Source organism: Grampus griseus (genome assembly GCF_964374135.1).
Source record: "Grampus griseus genome assembly, chromosome: 10".
Lineage (NCBI taxonomy): Eukaryota > Metazoa > Chordata > Mammalia > Artiodactyla > Delphinidae > Grampus > Grampus griseus.
The window spans coordinates 70,068,986-70,086,233 of NC_139004.1; the positions used below are offsets into that span (position 1 = coordinate 70,068,986).

Below are 17,248 nucleotides of genomic sequence, written 5' to 3' on the forward strand. Positions count from 1 at the left end.
CTCTTCTGTGGTTCGTATTTAGTTCCAGCTTTTCAGAGCAAATACGGAAATCCGTAAGTGGGGAAAGGCTTATCCTGTAGGTTCTTTTTGGTGATGCAGAATGAGCTCTCATTTTAAGAGGCTTCCTAAGCCCAAGATCTCATGCTTCTGAAGTCTCATGGATATACAGAGCCCTCTGATGAGTTTTTCAGTTTGAACTTATTTCTTCCCACAGTTCAACCACACTGGACAAGGAAGCATCTGCAGCCAGGCCATTATGCTCATCACTGATGGGGCAGTGGACACCTATGACACTATCTTTGCAAAATACAATTGGCCAGATCGAAAGGTAAGCCGATGTTGATGGCATCCTTGCAGTGCCACGTGTGGAGAATCTATATTGCATTGTAACCTCCAGATTGTCCATGGATAAGTACCCCATGTAGATTTAATCTCATGATGACCTGTGGTTTCTCAGCCTTGTGTTTTCTGGTTGACCAAGACTATGGCTTTTCTTGTTTTCAAAGTGAAACTTCTTTGGCAGAGAGAAGAAACCCATGAAGACATGTTCAGTGTGTTCAGTGAAAAGATTCGCTGTGAAGTATGCTTTTGTCCTTAATGGACAGTGCTTCTCTTTGTTTTCCATGGAGCCAGGGCTGCGTGCTGGACCCAGCATCTATAGAATGGTGAAGGCAGCCATGGTGGCCCTGCAGCCATCTCCTTTATGTTTCGATGTTCCTGTCGTTCCTTCCTGGGCCCTCATTACCATCCAGAATCTCCTTTCCATCCCCCAGTGCTGTTCCTCGCTCTTGTCAAAGCTTGTTTGTTCTCTATTCAAATTCTTTCTTTGGTTTCCAAGCTAACATTTATTTATCTGATAAACACATATGTTAGGGTATCAGTGACAGATATCAAGGTTTTTGGTGTCTTTTGAGTGCCTTAACCCAGAGTTCCTCAAGCTGTTAGCCAGTTTGAATTCCCTATGGAGATCTTTTAAATTGTGGATCCTATTGTACACTTAAACAGAATCAAAATCTCTGAGGGTGTGGCCCAGGGTTCTGTGTTTTTAATAAGTTCCTCAAGCAGACACCAATCAGCAGATTAGCAGTTGGTGATCACTATCTCAACTAAATGGTGAAATATGAGCAAGAAAAAGAGGTGTGTCAGAGAGGGTGTTATCCTGGGGGTATCACAAAGGCGCTTTCCTATCCTATGTGCCAGTGGCATTACTCTGACTCTTTCTGTTGGGGCATGAGGCTATCTAGACCAAGTCCATTCTGCTTCTTCAACTCTGTATGTTTAATTTCTGGGAATTGAACTAACCACACCCATGGCAAAAAGAAACAGAAGACAAATGAGAACTGTGCACTCAGCTGTATCCAGAAAGCATGTACCCTTGAGTCAGCGTGAGCAGTCATTGCACATTCTTTCAGTCATTCTTGGTCCCCATGTGTCTCTGTTAGCACAGGCATCTCACCTCACCAAGCATGATTCTGGTGCTTAAAGATACATATATATTTCGTACAACATGGTCCCCAAATGGATGCCTCCCCTATTGCTCAACCTTAGAGAAAACCACCATTTCTGAAGCGGGAGGGAAAACTAGCTGTGCTGGGCTTGCTGAGAGTAGGTGGGACTCTGGCATGGCACCTGCCTGAGGGAGATCCAAGAATAAGTTTGGCTGAATGCAGCTCCCACAATAAGCACTGACTTTAGAGTCCAACTGTTGAATAAGATGGAAGTTCACTATTGGACAAGGTGATTTTAAATGAGATATTTCAGGTGATGATTTCCAGGGACACGTAGAGGCCAGAGTTAATTCCTGATAAATGTATGTGATGCAGAGTGAGGAGGATGCTGGCTATGCTTGCACCCCCGCAGCACACAGCACAACGCTGGGCGCATGGCCACTACCTAATGCACAACCCTGAGGTGTGGCTGAGTGACTGAGGGGCCTGGGGGGGAGGCCACAGCACTAGTAAACATGGGTAGGGCCATGGACATTTTGTGGTCAAATAAGATGTTCACAGATGCTGTGACATCTCACAGCATGTTGAAGGATATTTCACATTATTTAGGACCATCTTAAATAAAAGAAGGAAGTAAAAGGGGCTTTTAATAAGCAGCTACATTAATACCAAATGTATTATCTTGTGAGACTCGTGCTGAATCATATGAATCCCTCTTGCTTGGTGATACTTGATGGATAGCTGTAGCCCAGGAATATTAGAATTTAAACATCCTATCCTTACTTGCTGGGAGAGGCATAGGATGAAGGCTGCAAAGTCATAACTCTTCAGACAAAACACAAATTTCAACATATCTTTCCAAAGGAACAATATTGACTTCAGGCCAGGTGCTTTCTTGGATTAATTGGAACCAGGGTCCTGGAAATTTCAACATTACATTGAAGCAGTTTGATCTACTTATAAAATATTATCAAGCAGAAGCAGACTTTCTTTCTGTAGCAAGAGGGCCTTTATCTATGATTAGAAATTAATAGGAGGATCCCTCCCCTCCTACGCCGTTCTGGAGAGTTCCATGACATTCTTATGCATATACATTCTCTTCTTGATGACTTCTCTGTGAAGGTGCAGGTAATAAATTTACATAAAACCCCAATGTGATTTAGCACTGTGTTAAAGAGATGCTGTGTCATGTCTAAGCTGTCATTTTTCTCTATTGTTTTGAATGTTACTTAGTAGAGGGTTGGGTCATGCTGTTGTTGGCTATCTTCAAGATTACAGAAACAGGAAATGGAGAGAGTAAAATGATCTTAAGGCTGGAACCTGATTCCTCTAAAACAGTGATTCTCAAACTTGAGTGAGGATGAGAATCATCTGGAGGGCTTGTTCCAGCACAGATTGCTCACTTCACCTCCAGAGATTCTGATTCAGTAGGTCTCGTGGGGCTTGAGAATGTCCATTTCTAACAAGTTCCCAGGTGATGTGGATGCTACTGGTGGGCGAACTGCACTTGGGAACTACTGCCACAGACATAGCCCAAGGAATAGGGTTCGGTTACTTGGTGGGCTCTGCCACTTCTGCTTCCCTCTGTTTACCTTTATGAGGGCCTGTTCCCTCAGTCAAATTCAGTGCACAGGTATGTGTTTCTTGGCTCATACTTTGTTTAAAAAATTGTCAATTACTGATCATGATTTTAAAATCTGGAGACAGAATATAAAATTTTAAAGTTTTAGTTTCATAAAGGGGTACACATGGCACGTTGGAGCCAGCATTCTCATATGGCAAAAAACGGCTGGAGCTGAGGAATGGCTGCTCCCTTAGATGGCAAATGCCTGCTCCTTTTGGCCATGGCCTCCATCATGCTCCATTATTTCCTCTCAGCCCACTTCATTTAAATTCTTTACATACCCATAGGTGTAGGGTTCTGGACCACTGCTCTAGATTAACCCAGCCTCTAGGTATTTGTTCCTTTCTCTTAGGTCTGCCATAAGCTTTCCCTCTTCTTCTCCAGCCAGATGCCATCTTGTCTTTACCTGAGTCCTACACTTTATACTTCCTTAGAGCTGTATAAGAGAAGTGTATAACTTAATGTCCAGTACTGTAATCACTTCTGGGCCTAGTTTTCATTTTCACTGGTTTGGTGAGTTCTTGAGGACAGATTCTGAATCTCTGATCAGTCCACCACCATGCACTCTATTGTGTCCCTGCTGAGAAGTATAGCATTGAGTCCTTAAGCGTAGTCTCATGATTCCTGTCCACTGGTGTTTACACCCTGTATAAGCTCCTCACCTTGAGTGTAGTTTGCACCTGTGACTTGTTTCTAACCAATAGAATATGGTAAAGGTTAGAGAATCTTGCAGATGTAATCAAGGTCTCAAGTCAGCTGATTTTCAGCTAACTAAAAGGATATTATCAGGAGTGGGCTTTACTTAATTGAAAACCCTTGAAAGAGGGATTGGATACTCCCTGGAGCCAGGAGACTCTCCTTGCTGCTTTGATGAAGTTAGCAGCTGTTTGGAGAATTCCATGGGGCAAGGAACTGGGGGCAGCCTGCCTCCAGCCAACAGCCAGAAAAAAGCTGGACCCTCCGTCTTATAGCCACAAGGAAATGAATCCTGTGAACGGCCTGAATGAGCTTGGAGGCAGATTCTTCCCCCGTTGAGCCTCCAGTTGAAAACACAACCCAGTCAACACCTTGATTGCAGCTTTGTGAGACAATGAACAGAAGATTCAGCTAAGCTGTGCCCAGACTTATGACCCACAGAAACTGTAAGATAACAAACGTGTGCTATTTTAAGCCACTGCACTTGTGGTCACTTTTTATGCAGCAATAGAAAACTATCAATATTAGAAGAAACAAGGTGAAGGTAGAAAGGAAAGAGAATCATTTCATGGTAGCAATGCTATGAAACATCTCCAAACTTAGTGGTTTAAAATAACCATCTATTATTTCTTGCAATTCTGTGGGTTAACTGGGCGGTTGGGTCTGCTCCCTGTGGTGTCCAGTGAAGTCACTGAGGAAGCTGTGTTCATGTGTGAGCCTGGCAGAGCTGCCTTGGTTCTCTTCCCTGAGGGCTCTCTTTCCATGCGGTGTCTAATCCTCCAGGTGACCCTGTGAGTCCTCTCTCTTCAGTACAGTAGCCTGGACTTCCTTACAGTTTGGCAGTTGGGTTCCAAGAAAGGAAAGGAGAAGGAAATGGGGAGCAGGCCAGGGGAGCACTTGTGGGTATCATGTTTTTTTTGTTTGTTTTTTTGCGGTACATGGGACTCTCACTGTTGTGGCCTCTCCTGCCGCGGAGCACGGGCTCTGGACGCGCAGGCTCAGCGGCCATGGCTCACAGGCCCAGCCGCTCCGCAGCATGTGGGATCCTCCCGGACCGGGGCAGGAACCCATGTCCCCCGCATCGGCAGGCAGACTCCCAACCACTGCGCCACCAGGGAAGCCCCGGGTATCACGTTTTAATGCTTCCTAATCAGGGCCTTGTGCGAGGCAACTGCTTAATAAAACATAGAATGAGTTGGAAGAAGGAAGCCATTACTGGTGATTTAACTATGATCTGTGAAGGCGACATCATGATTGCCTATGCAGTGTGTCCCTTGCCAGCATGTTATTGCTGGGAACAGAAATGAGGAGCTCTTTATTCGTTTATTGGATGCCATTTACTTTTGCCTAATATACATTGGTTAGTGGCTTCATGGCAGCTTACACACTTGGAATAAAATATGAACTCCTTAGTATGAAAGGGACTCATTCCAGGATCTACTTAAGAAATAAAGCTGCCTACATTTCTACATTTAAATTAGAAAAATGGCTATACCTGCCATTTATATAGTTGCTCTTTCAAGTGAACTAAAAAAAAAAAAAAAAAAAGAGAAAGGTCACAGAATTATTAATCATTACCTCCCCTGATGTGTAAGACAGAGTGGATAGGTAAGAAATTGATAAGTTAGAGATTTTAAAAAGAGGTTGGCAAACTATGGCCTACTGCCTGCTTTGGGCAGTCCTTGAGCTAGGAATAATTTTTACATTTTTAAATGGGGTAAAAAAAAAGCTAAAGGAGAAGAATATTTTATGACTTGTGAAAATTATATGACATTAAAATTTTACTGTCTGTAAACAAAGTATTATTGTAACACAGTTATACCCATTTGATTATATGTCGTCTGTTGCTAAATAGTTGCTAAACCCACTGGGGCTGCACGCAGAGAGTAAGAGGAAAGCCAGTTGTGCAGCCTTAGGACGAGGCTGTCGGGGTGCACCTAAATGATTTTCCTCTTCTAAAAGCACAGGGCAACCTCAAAGGTGAATGCTATTTCAGTTGAGTGTTGTCTGTTTTGTTACCTCCCAAACAAAAGTGGAGGTGGTAGCTGTGAGGCCCCTCAAGAGACAACCAGGACTCGGGGGCCTTGGAAGACGCCTGGTGGGGCTACAAGGAGGGGTGGACACAAGCAGCTCTTGGTGTGGGGTTAAAGGGAAGCCCTTGATCATAGAATGGTTTGGGGACCTGGCTTTGGAGCACTTTTGGGAACTGTTGGAAATCTGTGTCCTTTGAACTGGTATCACATCGATCTCTAAGAAGGGGCTCTCTTGGGAGTTTTGCCCCAGGCCTTCCTCCCTTTGCACAATTTGGAAGCTAAAGCCTCAATCCCACCGTATCCTAGTGGCCTCAGAGGTACTGAAAGACTTAGCTCTGTCTCGGTAGCTCTGGGGTGATTTTGGAAAGCCTAGGAATCCCTCTCTCGTCATCTTTCCGGGCACAGGTGCCACTCTGGAGAGCAAAATTCCTGAGCTGAGTGAGGAGTGAGGGCTTATCTTTTTTTTTTTTTTACATCTTTATTGGAGGATAATTGCTTTACAATGGCGTGTTCGTTTCTGCTTTATAACAAAGTGAATCACTTATACATATACATATGTTCCCATATCTCGTCCCTGTTGCGTCTCCCTCCCTCCCACCCTCCCTATCCCACTCCTCTAGGTGGTCACAAAGCACTGAGCTGATCTCCCTGTGCTATGCGGCTGCTTCCCACTAGCTATCTATTTTACGTTTGGTAGTGTATATATATGTCCATGCCACTCTCTCGCTTTGTCATAGCTTACCCTTCCCCTCCCCATATCCTCAAGTTCATTCTCTAGTAGGTCTGTGTCTTTATTCCCGTTTTACCGCTAGTTTCTTCATGACACTTTTTTTTCTTAAATTCCATATATATGTGTTAGCATACAGTATTTGTCTTTCTCTTTGTGACTTACTTAACTCTGTATGACAGACTCTAGGTCCATCCACCTCATTACAAATAGCTCAATTTCATGTATTTTTATGGATGAGTAATATTCCATTGTATATATGTGCTACATCTTCTTTATCCATTCATCTGATGACAGACACTTACGTTGTTTCCATCTCCGGGCGATTGTAAATAGAGCTGCAATGAACATTTTGGTACATGACTCTTTTTGAATTATGGTTTTCTCAGGGTATATGCCCAGTAGTGGGTTGCTGGGTCATATGGTAGTTCTATTTTTAGTTTTTTAAGGAACTTCCATACTGTTCTCCATAGTGGCTGTACCAATTCACATTCCCACCAGCAGTGCAAGAGAGTTCCCTTTTCTCCACACCCTCTCCAGCATTTATTGTTTCTAGATTTTTTGATGATGGCCATACTGACTGGTGTGACATGATATCTCATTGTAGTTTTGATTTGCATTTCTCTAATGATTAATGATGTTGAGGATTCTTTCATATGTTTGCTGGCAGTCTGTATATCTTCTTTGGAGAAATGTCGATTAAGGTCTTTTGCCCATTTTTGGATTCGGTTTTTTTTTTTTTTTAATTGAGCTGCATAAGCTGCTTATGAATTTTGGAGATTAATCCTTTGTCAGATGCTTCATTTGCAAATATTTTCTCCCATTCTGAGGGTTGTCTTTTGGTCTTGTTTATGGTTTCCTTTGCTGTGCAAAAGCTTTGAAGTTTCATTGGGTCCCATTTGTTTATTTTTGTTTTTATTTCCATTTCTCTAGGAGGTGGGTCAAAAAGGATCTTGCTGTGACTTATGTCATAGAGTGTTCTGCCTATGTTTTCCTCTAAGAGTTTGATAGTTTCTGGCCTTACATTTAGGTCGTTAATCCATTTTGAGCTTATTTTTGTGTATGGTGTTAGGGAGTGATCTAATCTCATACTTTTACATGTACCTGTCCAGTTTTCCCAGCACCACTTATTGAAGAGGCTGTCCTTTCTCTACTGTGCATTCATGCCTCCTTTATCAAAGATAAGGTGACCATATGTGCGTGGGTTTATCTCTGGGATTTCTATCCTGTTCCATTGATGTATCTTTCTGTTTTTGTGCCAGTACCATACTGTCTTGATTACTGTAGCTTTGTAGTATAGTCCAAAGTCAGGGAGCCTGATTCTTCCAGCTCCGTTTTTCGTTCTCAAGATTGATTTGGCTATTCGGGGTCTTTTGTGTTTCCATACAAATTGTGAAATTTTTTGTTCTAGTTCTGTGAAAAATGCCAGTGGTAATTTGATAGGGATTGCATTGAATCTGTAGATTGCTTTGGGTAGTAGAGTCATTTTCACAATGTTGATTCTTCCTATCCAAGAGCATGGTACATCTCTCCATCTATTTGTATCATCTTTAATTTCTTTCATCAGTGTCTTATAATTTTCTGCATACAGGTCTTTTGTCTCCTTAGGTAGGTTTACTCCTCAATATTTTATTCTTTTTGTTGCAATGGTAAATGGGAGTGTTTTCTTGATTTCACTTTCAGATTTTTTATCATTAGTGTATAGGAATGCCAGAGATTTCTGTGCATTAATTTTGTATCCTGCAACTTTACCAAATTCATTGATTACCTCTAGTAGTTTTCTGATAGCATAGGATTCTCTATGTATAGTATCATGTCATCTACAAACAGTGACAGCTTTACTTCTACTTTTCCGATTTGGATTCCGTTTATTTCCTTTTCTTCTCTGATTGCTGTGGCTAAAACTATGTTGAATAAGAGTCGTGAGAGTCAGCAACCCTGTCTTGTTCCTGATCTTAGTGGAAATGCTTTCAGTTTTTCACCATTGAGGACAATGTTGCGGTTGAGTTTCTCATATATGGCCTTTAATATGTTGAGGAAAGTTCCCTGTATGCCTGCTTTCTGCAGGGTTTTTAATCATAAATGGGTGTTGAATTTTGTCGAAAGCTTTCTCTGCATCTATTGAGATGATCATATGGTTGTTCTCCTTCAATTTGTTAATATGGTGTATCACGTTGATTGATTTGCGTATATTGAAGAATCCTTGCATTCCTGGAATAAACCCCACTTGATCATGGTGTGTGATCCTTTTAATGTGCTGTTGGATTCTGTTTGCTAATATTTTGTTGAGGATTTTTGCATCTCTGTTCAACAGTGATATTGGCCTGTAGTTTTCTTTCTTTGTGACATCCTTGTCTGGTTTTGGTATCAAGGTGATGGTGGCCTTGTAGAATGAGTTTGGGGGTGTTCCTCCCTCTGCTATATTTTGAAAGAGTTTGAGAAGGATAGGTGTTAGCTCTTCTCTAAATGTTTGATAGAATTCGCCTGTGAAGCCATCTGGTCCTGGGCTTTTGTTTGTTGGAAGATTTTTAATCACAGTTTCAATTTCAGTGCTTGTGATTGGTCTGTTCATATTTTCTATTTCTTCCTGATTCAGTGTTGGCAGGTTGTGCATTTCTAAGAATTTGTACATTTCTTCCAGGTTGTCCATTTTATTGGCATAGAGTTGCTTGTAGTAATCTCTCTCGATCTTTTGTATTTCTGCAGTGTCAGTTGTTACTTCTCCTTTTTCATTTCTAATTCTATTGACTTGAGTCTTCTCCCTTCTTTTCTTGATGAGTCTGGCTAATGGTTTATCAATTTTGTTTATCTTCTCAAAGAACCAGCTTTTAGTTTTCTTGATCTTTGCTATTGTTTCCTTCATTTCATTTCATTTATTTCTGATCTGATTTGTATGATTTCTTTCCTTCTGCTAACCTTGGGGTTTTTTTGTTCTTCTTTCTCTAATTGCTTTAGGTGCAAGTTTAGGTTGTTTATTCGAGATGTTTCCTGTTTCTTAAGTTAGGATTGTATTGCTATAAACTTCCCTCTTAGAACTGCTTTTGCTGCATCCCATAGGTTTTGGGTTGTCGTGTCTCCATTGTCATTTGTTTCTAGGTGTTTTTTGATTTCCTCTTTGATTTCTTCAGTGATCACTTCGTTATGAAGTAGTCTATTGTTTAGCCTCCACGTGTTTGTACTTTATACAGATCTTTTCCTGTAATTGATACCTAGTCTCATAGGGTTGTGGTCGGAAAAGATACTTGATACAATTTCAATTTTCTTAAATTTACCAAGGCTTGATTTGTGACCCAAGATATGATCTATCCTGGAGAATGTTCCATGAGCACTTGAGAAGAAAGTGTATTTTGTTGTTTTTGGATGGAATGTCCTATAAATATCAATTAAGTCCATCTCGTTTAATGTATCATTTAAAGCTTGTGTTTCCTTATTTATTTTCATTTTGGATGATCTGTCCATGGGTGAAACTGGGGTGTTAAAGTCCCCTACTATGAATGTGTTACTGTCGATTTCCCCTTTTATGGCTGTTAGTATTTGCCTTATGTACTGAGGTGCTCCTATGTTAGGTGCATAAATATTTACAATTGTTATATCTTGGATCGATCCCTTGATCATTATGTAGTGTCCTTCCTTGTCTCTTCTAATAGTCTTTATTTTAAAGTCTATTTTGTCTGATATGAGAATTGCTACTCCAGCTTTCTTTTGGTTTCCATTTGCATGGAATATCTTTTTCCATCCCCTCACTTTCAGTCTGTATGTGTCTCTAGGTCTGAAGTGGGTCTCTTGTAGACAGCATATATATGGGTCTTGCTTTTGTATCCATTCAGCCAATTTGTTTCTTTTGGTGGGAGCATTAATCCCTTTACATTTAAGGTAATTATCGATATGTATGTTCCTATTCCCATTTTCTTAATTGTTTTGGGTTCTTTATTTTAGGTCTTTTCTTTCTCTTGTGTTTCTTGCCTAGAGAAGTTCCTTTAGCATTTGTTGTAAAGCTGCTTTAGTGGTGCTGAACTCTCTCAGCTTTTGCTTGTCTGTAAAGTTTTAATTTCTCCATCAAATCTGAATGAGATCCTTGCTGGGTAGAGTAATCTTGGTTGCAGGTTTTTCTCCTTTATCACTTTAAATATGTCCTGCCAGTCCCTTTTGGCTTGCAGAGTTTCTGCTGAAAGATCAGCTGTTAACCTTATGGGGATTCCCTTGTGTGTTATTTGTTGTTTTTCCTTTGCTGCTTTTAATATGTTTTCTTTGTATTTAATTTTTGACAGCTTTATTAATATGTGTTGGCGTGTTTCTCCATGGATTTATCCTGTATGGGACTCTTTGCGCTTCCTGGAGTTGATTAACTTTTTCCTTTCCCATATTAGGGAAGTTTTCAACTATAATCTGTTCAAATATTATCTCAGTCTCTTTCTTTTTCTCTTCTTCTGAACCCTTATAATTCGAATGTTGGTGCATTTAATGTTTTCGTAGAGGTCTCTGAGCCTGTCCTTAGTTCTTTGCTTTCTTTTTTCTTTATTCTGCTCTGCAGTAGTTATTTCCACTATTTTGTCTTCCAGGTCACTTATCCGTTCTTCTGCCTCAGTTATTCTGCTATTGATCCCTTCTAGAGTATTTTGAATTTCATTTATTGTGCTGTTCATCATTGCTTGTTTCATCTTTAGTTCTTCTAGGTCCTTGTTAAATATTTCTTGCATTTTGTCTATTCTATTTCCAAGATTTTGGATCATCTTTACTATCATTATTCTGAATTCTTTTTCAGGTAGACTGCCTATTTCCTCTTCATTTGTTAGTTCTGTTGGGTTTTTATCTTTCTCCTTCATCTGCTGTGTGTTTTTCTGTCTTCTCATTTTGCTTATCTTACTGTGTTTGGGGTCCCCTTTTTGCAGGTGCAGGTTCGTAGTTCCCGTTGTTTTTGGTGTCTGTCCCCAGTGGCTAAAGTTGGTTCAGTGGGTTGTGTAGGCTTCGTGGTGGAGGGGAGTAGTGTCTGTGTTCTGGTGGATGAGGCTGGATCATGTATTTCTGGTGGGCAGCTCCACGTCTGGTGGTGTGTTTTGGAGTGTCTGTGGGCTTATTATGATTTTAGGCAGCCTCTCTGCTAATGGGTGGGGTTGTGTTCCTGTCTTCCTAGTTGTTTGGCATAGGATGTCCAGCACTGTAGCTTGCTGGTCGTTGAGTGAAGCTGGGTGCTGGTGTTGAGATGGAGATCTCTGGGAGATTTTCGCCCTTTGATATTACGTGGAGCTGGGTGGTCTCTTGTGGACCAGTGTCCTGAAGTTGGCTCTCCCACCTCAGGGGTACAGCAGTGACTCCTGGCTGTAGCACCAAGAGCCTTTCATCCACACGGCTCAGAATAAAAGGGAGAAAAAGTAGAAAGAAAGAATTAGTAGAAGGAAGAAATAAAGGAAGGAAGGAAGGAAGAAAGAAAGGAGGGAGGGAGGGAGGGAGGAGGGAAGGACAGAAAGAAAGAAAGAAGATAAAATAAAATAAAGTTATTAAAATAAAAAATAATTATTAAGAACAGAATTTTTTTTAAAAAGAAAAAAAAAAACGGACGGATAGAACTCTAGGACAAATGGTGGAAGCAAAGCTATACAGACAAAATCTCACACAGAAGCATACACATACACACTCACAAAAAGAGGAAAAAGGGAAAAAATCATAAATCTTGCTTTCAAAGTCCACCTCCTCAATTTGGGATTACTCGTTGTCTATTCATGTATTCCACAGATGCAGGGTACATCAAGTTGATTGTGGAGCTTTATTCCGCTGCTTCTGTGGCTGCTGGGAGAGATTTCCCGTTCTCTTCTTTGTTCTCACAGCTCCCAGGGGTCAGCTTTGGAATTGGCCCCGCCTCTGCATGTAGGTCACCGGAGGGCTTCTGTTCTTCGCTCAGATAGGACGGGGTTAAGGGAGCCGCTGATTCGGGGACTCTGGCTCACTCAGGCCATGGGGGAGGGAGGGGCACGGAGTGCGGGGTGAGCCTGCGGCGGCAGAGGCCAGCATGACGTTGCACCAGCCTGAGGCGCGCCGTGCGTTCTCCCGGGGAAGTTGTCCTTGGATCCCGGGACCCTGGCAGTGGTGGGCTGCACAGGCTCCCCGGAAGCGGGGTGTGGATAGTGACCTGTGCTCGCACACAGGCTTCTTGGTGGCGGCAGCAGCAGCTTTAGCGTCTCATGCCTGTCTCTGGGGTCCGCACTATTAGCCGCGGCTCACTCCAGTCTGTGGAACTCCTTTAAACAGCGCTCTTAATCCCCTCTCCTCGCGCACCAGGAAACAAAGAGGGAAGGAAAAGTCTTTTGCCTCTTTGACCGGTCCAGACTTTTCCCCGGACTCCCTCAGTTAGTGGTGCACTAACCCCCTGCAGGCTGTGTTCACGCCGCCAGCCCCAGTCCTCTCCCTGCGCTCCGACCGAAGCCGGAGCCCCAGCTCCCAGCCCCGCCCGCCCCGGCGGGTGAGCAGACAAGCTTCTCGGGCTGGTGCGTGCCGGTGGGCACCGATCCTCTGTGCGGGAATTTCTTTGCTTTGCCCTCCGCACCCCTGTTGCTGTGCTGTCCTTCGTGGCTCCGAAGCTTTCCCCCTCCGCCACCCGCAGTCTCCGCCTGCGAAGGGGCTTCCTAGCGTGTGGAAACCTTTCCTCCTTCACGGCTCCCTCCCACTCATGCAGGTCCCGTACGTATTCTTTTGTCTCTGTTTATTCTTCTTTCTTTTGCCCTACCCAGGTACGTGGGGAGTTTCTTGCCTTTTGGGAGGTCTGAGGTCTTTTGCCTGTGTTCAGTAGGTATTCTGTAGGAGTTTTTCCACGTGTAGATGTATTTCTGGTGTATCTGTGGGGAGGAAGGTGATCTCCGCGTCTTACTCTTCCGTCATCTTACCCTCGTCTCCGAGGGCTTATCTTTTTAAGAGTGCAACCTTTAAATAATCTTAAGTGATTTGGAAGGAAGTTTTTGTTCTTTCTTTTTTCCTAAACTACATTATTCCCTTTGACATTCAAAGGATTTTACAAAGCTTTTTTTTTAGCCTTCCTTTGAGCCAGTTGAGAGGAGAGGGATTTTTCCCAAGACCACAGGCAACTGGGAAAGGAGTTAAGTCCCACTGCTCATAGAGGAGGGATCTCGATATTCTCCTCCCACCCGCCTGCACTCTGGCTCTGTCATTCTTCATCCCATAGAACCAGATTAAGGTGGGGGCTGAAGGTGGCAGAGGCTGTTGGAAGGGGATATAACGGGGAGTAGCCAAATGGGGGGGCAGTAATTCATTCATTCAACAGATTTTTATTGAAGGCCCTCTGTGTCCCAGGCCACTGTATCAGAGCCAAGGCGTATGGGGCTGACGTGTAGGCTCCAAGGAGATCTCACAGAGCAGATAACATCACAGATAACAAGTGAGAAGACCAATAATTAGAAACTATGATAAATCTTCTGAAGGAGACAAGCAAGGGCCAGAGACAGAGTAATGGGGTGGCCAGGGGAGCCCTCTCCAAGCAGAGTGCATGTGGGGAAAGGAGCTGAGTGTGGAATGGTGAAGGGAACAGTATTTTCAAAGGCCCTGAGGAGCAGAAGTTGGGTGTGTGTGAGGAGCTGGGTAAAGAGCCACTGGCTGAGCCTGGTGGGCCGGGGGCAGTGACATGGGTGGTGGGGTACTAGTAGGACAGGCAGGACCAGCTCCTCTGGCCTTTGATGGGCACAGAAGGAGTTGGGATTGTGCTACAAGGCTAGTGGGGAGCCATGGCAGGCTGTTGAGCAGAGGCGAGGCACGAGCGGGTTGTCGTCAGAAGCTTTCTCTGGCTGATGTACAGGAGTCAACCTATGAGGCGTGGCCCTGGGCTGGGCATGTGGTTTGGGTACTGGCTCTCCTCATTGTAAATAATTTCAATAGAGGGTGGTCTAGGTAGTAGACTTTTTAAACTTCCTATGAAAGTTCCCAGATGCGCCTATTTCTTACTGCTGCTTTACTTCAGGGCTGAGTCTGGTGGTTACATTTCTCTGTCCCCTTCCTCCCTCCCTCCCTCCCTCCCTCTCCCTCCTTAACTGAAGTCACCTTTGGTCTGAAAGTTTTGGGTGAGTTTGTGTCGTTGCTGTATTTTCTCAAGGGTGATCAATCCTACAGCTGTCTTAGAAAAATAGCAGGAACATTCATTTCTCGTGGTCAGTCAGTGGTATGACAGGAAAAGACATTTCCAGTCACCGTGGTAAGAGCTCATGCAGGCCCTCCTCACCGCTGAAGGGAGAGTCGAAACGGTTCGCTGCCTCCCGGTTTAGTTTTAATTACTTCTGCTGCTATTAGACATCTTGTGACTCCACAAGAAGAACATGACGAGACAAGTTAGGAGCGAAGCCTAGTGATGCGTGCCTGCTGCCAGCCATTGAAAAAGCACTTCTTGTCTGGGTCTCAGAACAACCGCGTGGGCACCTGCCCCACTGCCACCGGTGCTGTTCCTCTTGGTGGGCTCAGAGTGGGGGCCTTGGCCTCCACCCAGGCTCCGCTGTCTTCTGAAGGCAGGCGGGAGACAGTGCACATTCCCAAGTAACAGCCCCATCCTCCTGGAAATGGCTGTCCCTCCCTGCTCCCCGTGCTGGGTGCAGAGTCCCACAGTTCACTTGCTTTTCTCATTTCATTCTTAGTTCTGCCCTATGGGTAGACACTCTTTATTACCAGTCTTATGTCATAGCTGAGGGAACTCAGGCTCAGAGGGATTAAGCCACTAGCCCAGAAGCCCACCACTCTGCAGCTGCGGGGTCTTTGATCGTCATCCACATCAGACTGTTCACACCTGTGCCCCAAAACTGAGGGGTTCGTGGTTGGGGGGACTTGCTAAAAATGTTTCCTAGGTTCCGTTCTCTGCAGGCCTAGCCCTAGAATTAGCGTTTTGATAGGTGGCTCATAGACCCTCCTCTGCTCAGGGAAGCTGGGGCCACTGAGAAATGCCATTCGCCTGGGTTATGTGCCCCGTGGATCGGGCAGGGTCCAATCGGGAACAGAAATCCACTAGTTATTTTAGCAAAGAGTATTTAATATTAAGAATCATTAAGCAGAAAGGACAAACAGTCTAGGATATCATGGCAGTAGCAACTGCAGGAAAAAGCTGCCACCCCTGTGGCTGGTGGGGGAGGGCAGAAGAGGAGAGGGGAAGAGAAGGTCATTATTAAAACTTAGAAGCTGGGAGGAGAGGACTCAAAGGGCTAGGACCCAGACCTCTGAAGAGGACACACCGGCTTGAAGGTGCCGGGGTCTCTGAACCCAGAGGAGGGTCCTGTGCGGCCAGGATCCAGACTCTTGAGGAGGGGGTTCTGGGGTCTCTGAGGGGGATGCAATGAAATGGATTCTGTGAGTGTTGGGAACACTGCAAACTGGATTCATTCACTGCTGTTGGAATGAACTGCCCCTACCGGGGTGAAGAGGCCTCACTGGAGTGATGGTAATGGGGCCAGGAAGCCAAGAGCGAGCACTCGGAGGGAGCAAGTCCCTTCTCCTTCCTTCATCCTTGCGGCCTCCCCAACACTGACCTTTTTGGCAGAGCCTCACTGGAAACAGCTGCCAAAGCAGAAATGTGGTTTGCAGAGCTCCAGCCCCAGTCACAGAGCCCAGGGAATTTGGTGGCGAGACACATTAGCTTATTAACTGGCACACCCAGCAATAAGTGGAAGCTTGATGAATAAGTTCAACATCATTTGCAGGCTATTGACATGTCAAGTTCTTATTTTCTGCATTTTTGTTTCTCTTAGACTACTGAATAGGGCCCTTGGGGAGTAGGCAGGGGTAGGAAAGCAGTGCTGCCTAAAGGAAAGAGGGAGGTATCTGGATGCTGACAAATCTGTTTCCCCCCCATCTGTGTAAAATGGAGGTAATTTCATGTGCCAATTCCTTGTAGTGTTGTTCAGAATTAAAGATGATGTGCTACTAAGCTCAGTGCTGGGCACAGAGTGGGAAGACTGCATGCATGATGCTATATCATCATTGTCACCATGATTGACAACCATTCACATTGTTAAAATCCCTCTGTTACAGCCAAAATGTCGTTGTACTGGATGAATTCAAGATGGTATAGCAATAATTTTTCAGATGTGGAAAATAGAAAGTATTCTTTTATCCTTGAATATGGATCACTCCTATATGGTGTCTTGGTTGACTTATAAGAAGATTAAACTATTCAGCTGCATTTAAAAAAACATTTCCAGGCCTTTCATTTTACCTGTTTCCTGAATAAATATATATATGCAGTATCTGTTTTACCTAAACTTCTGGCACTTAGGAAAATATACTGAGATACATTTGACTGTTCAGTATCATTAATTAATGATATGCAATAGCTAATGTTCTTCAGTACAGATGAGCAGGCTGTCTTGGTGAAACGTAAAAAGGAGATTTGAAAAGTAGTGTTGTTTTATATTATTTGTCCCTTTTCTAGAGTGGCAGTCAAGGCCTAGACAGCGTGGGCGGGTGTCCAGGATATAGTGTTTCTGAGCTGGGTGACTTTGGGCAAGTGATTGACTCTCCTTGTGCTTAGTTTCCTCATCTAGGAAATAGGGGGCAAGCACCATGCCGCCCTCACAGGGTTGCTCTGGGAACCAGATGAGTAGCGCCAGAGGCTAGCAAGTCCTCATTTGCCCCCTTCATAAAACTCCCCTCTAGGTGGTTTGGTGGGAAGACTCCTGACAACTGGTCCATGAGATACTGAGGACTGTGAACTTGTTGGCCAGGTAAACAGAAGTCTCTTCCA

The 17,248-nt window shown here is 43.9% G+C and overlaps 1 protein-coding gene across 1 annotated transcript in view; it reads left to right on the plus strand.

The window, feature by feature from the left end:
* Positions 1-17,248, plus strand: part of CACNA2D3 (calcium voltage-gated channel auxiliary subunit alpha2delta 3) — a gene marked incomplete at its 5' end in the record, with an annotated part of 768,939 nt that overhangs the window by 404,412 nt on the left and 347,279 nt on the right. Inside the window, one exon of the mRNA XM_082664450.1 lies at positions 215-328. Within this exon, the coding sequence (XP_082520576.1) occupies positions 215-328 (114 nt within the window). The remainder of the gene's footprint in view (positions 1-214; positions 329-17,248) is intronic.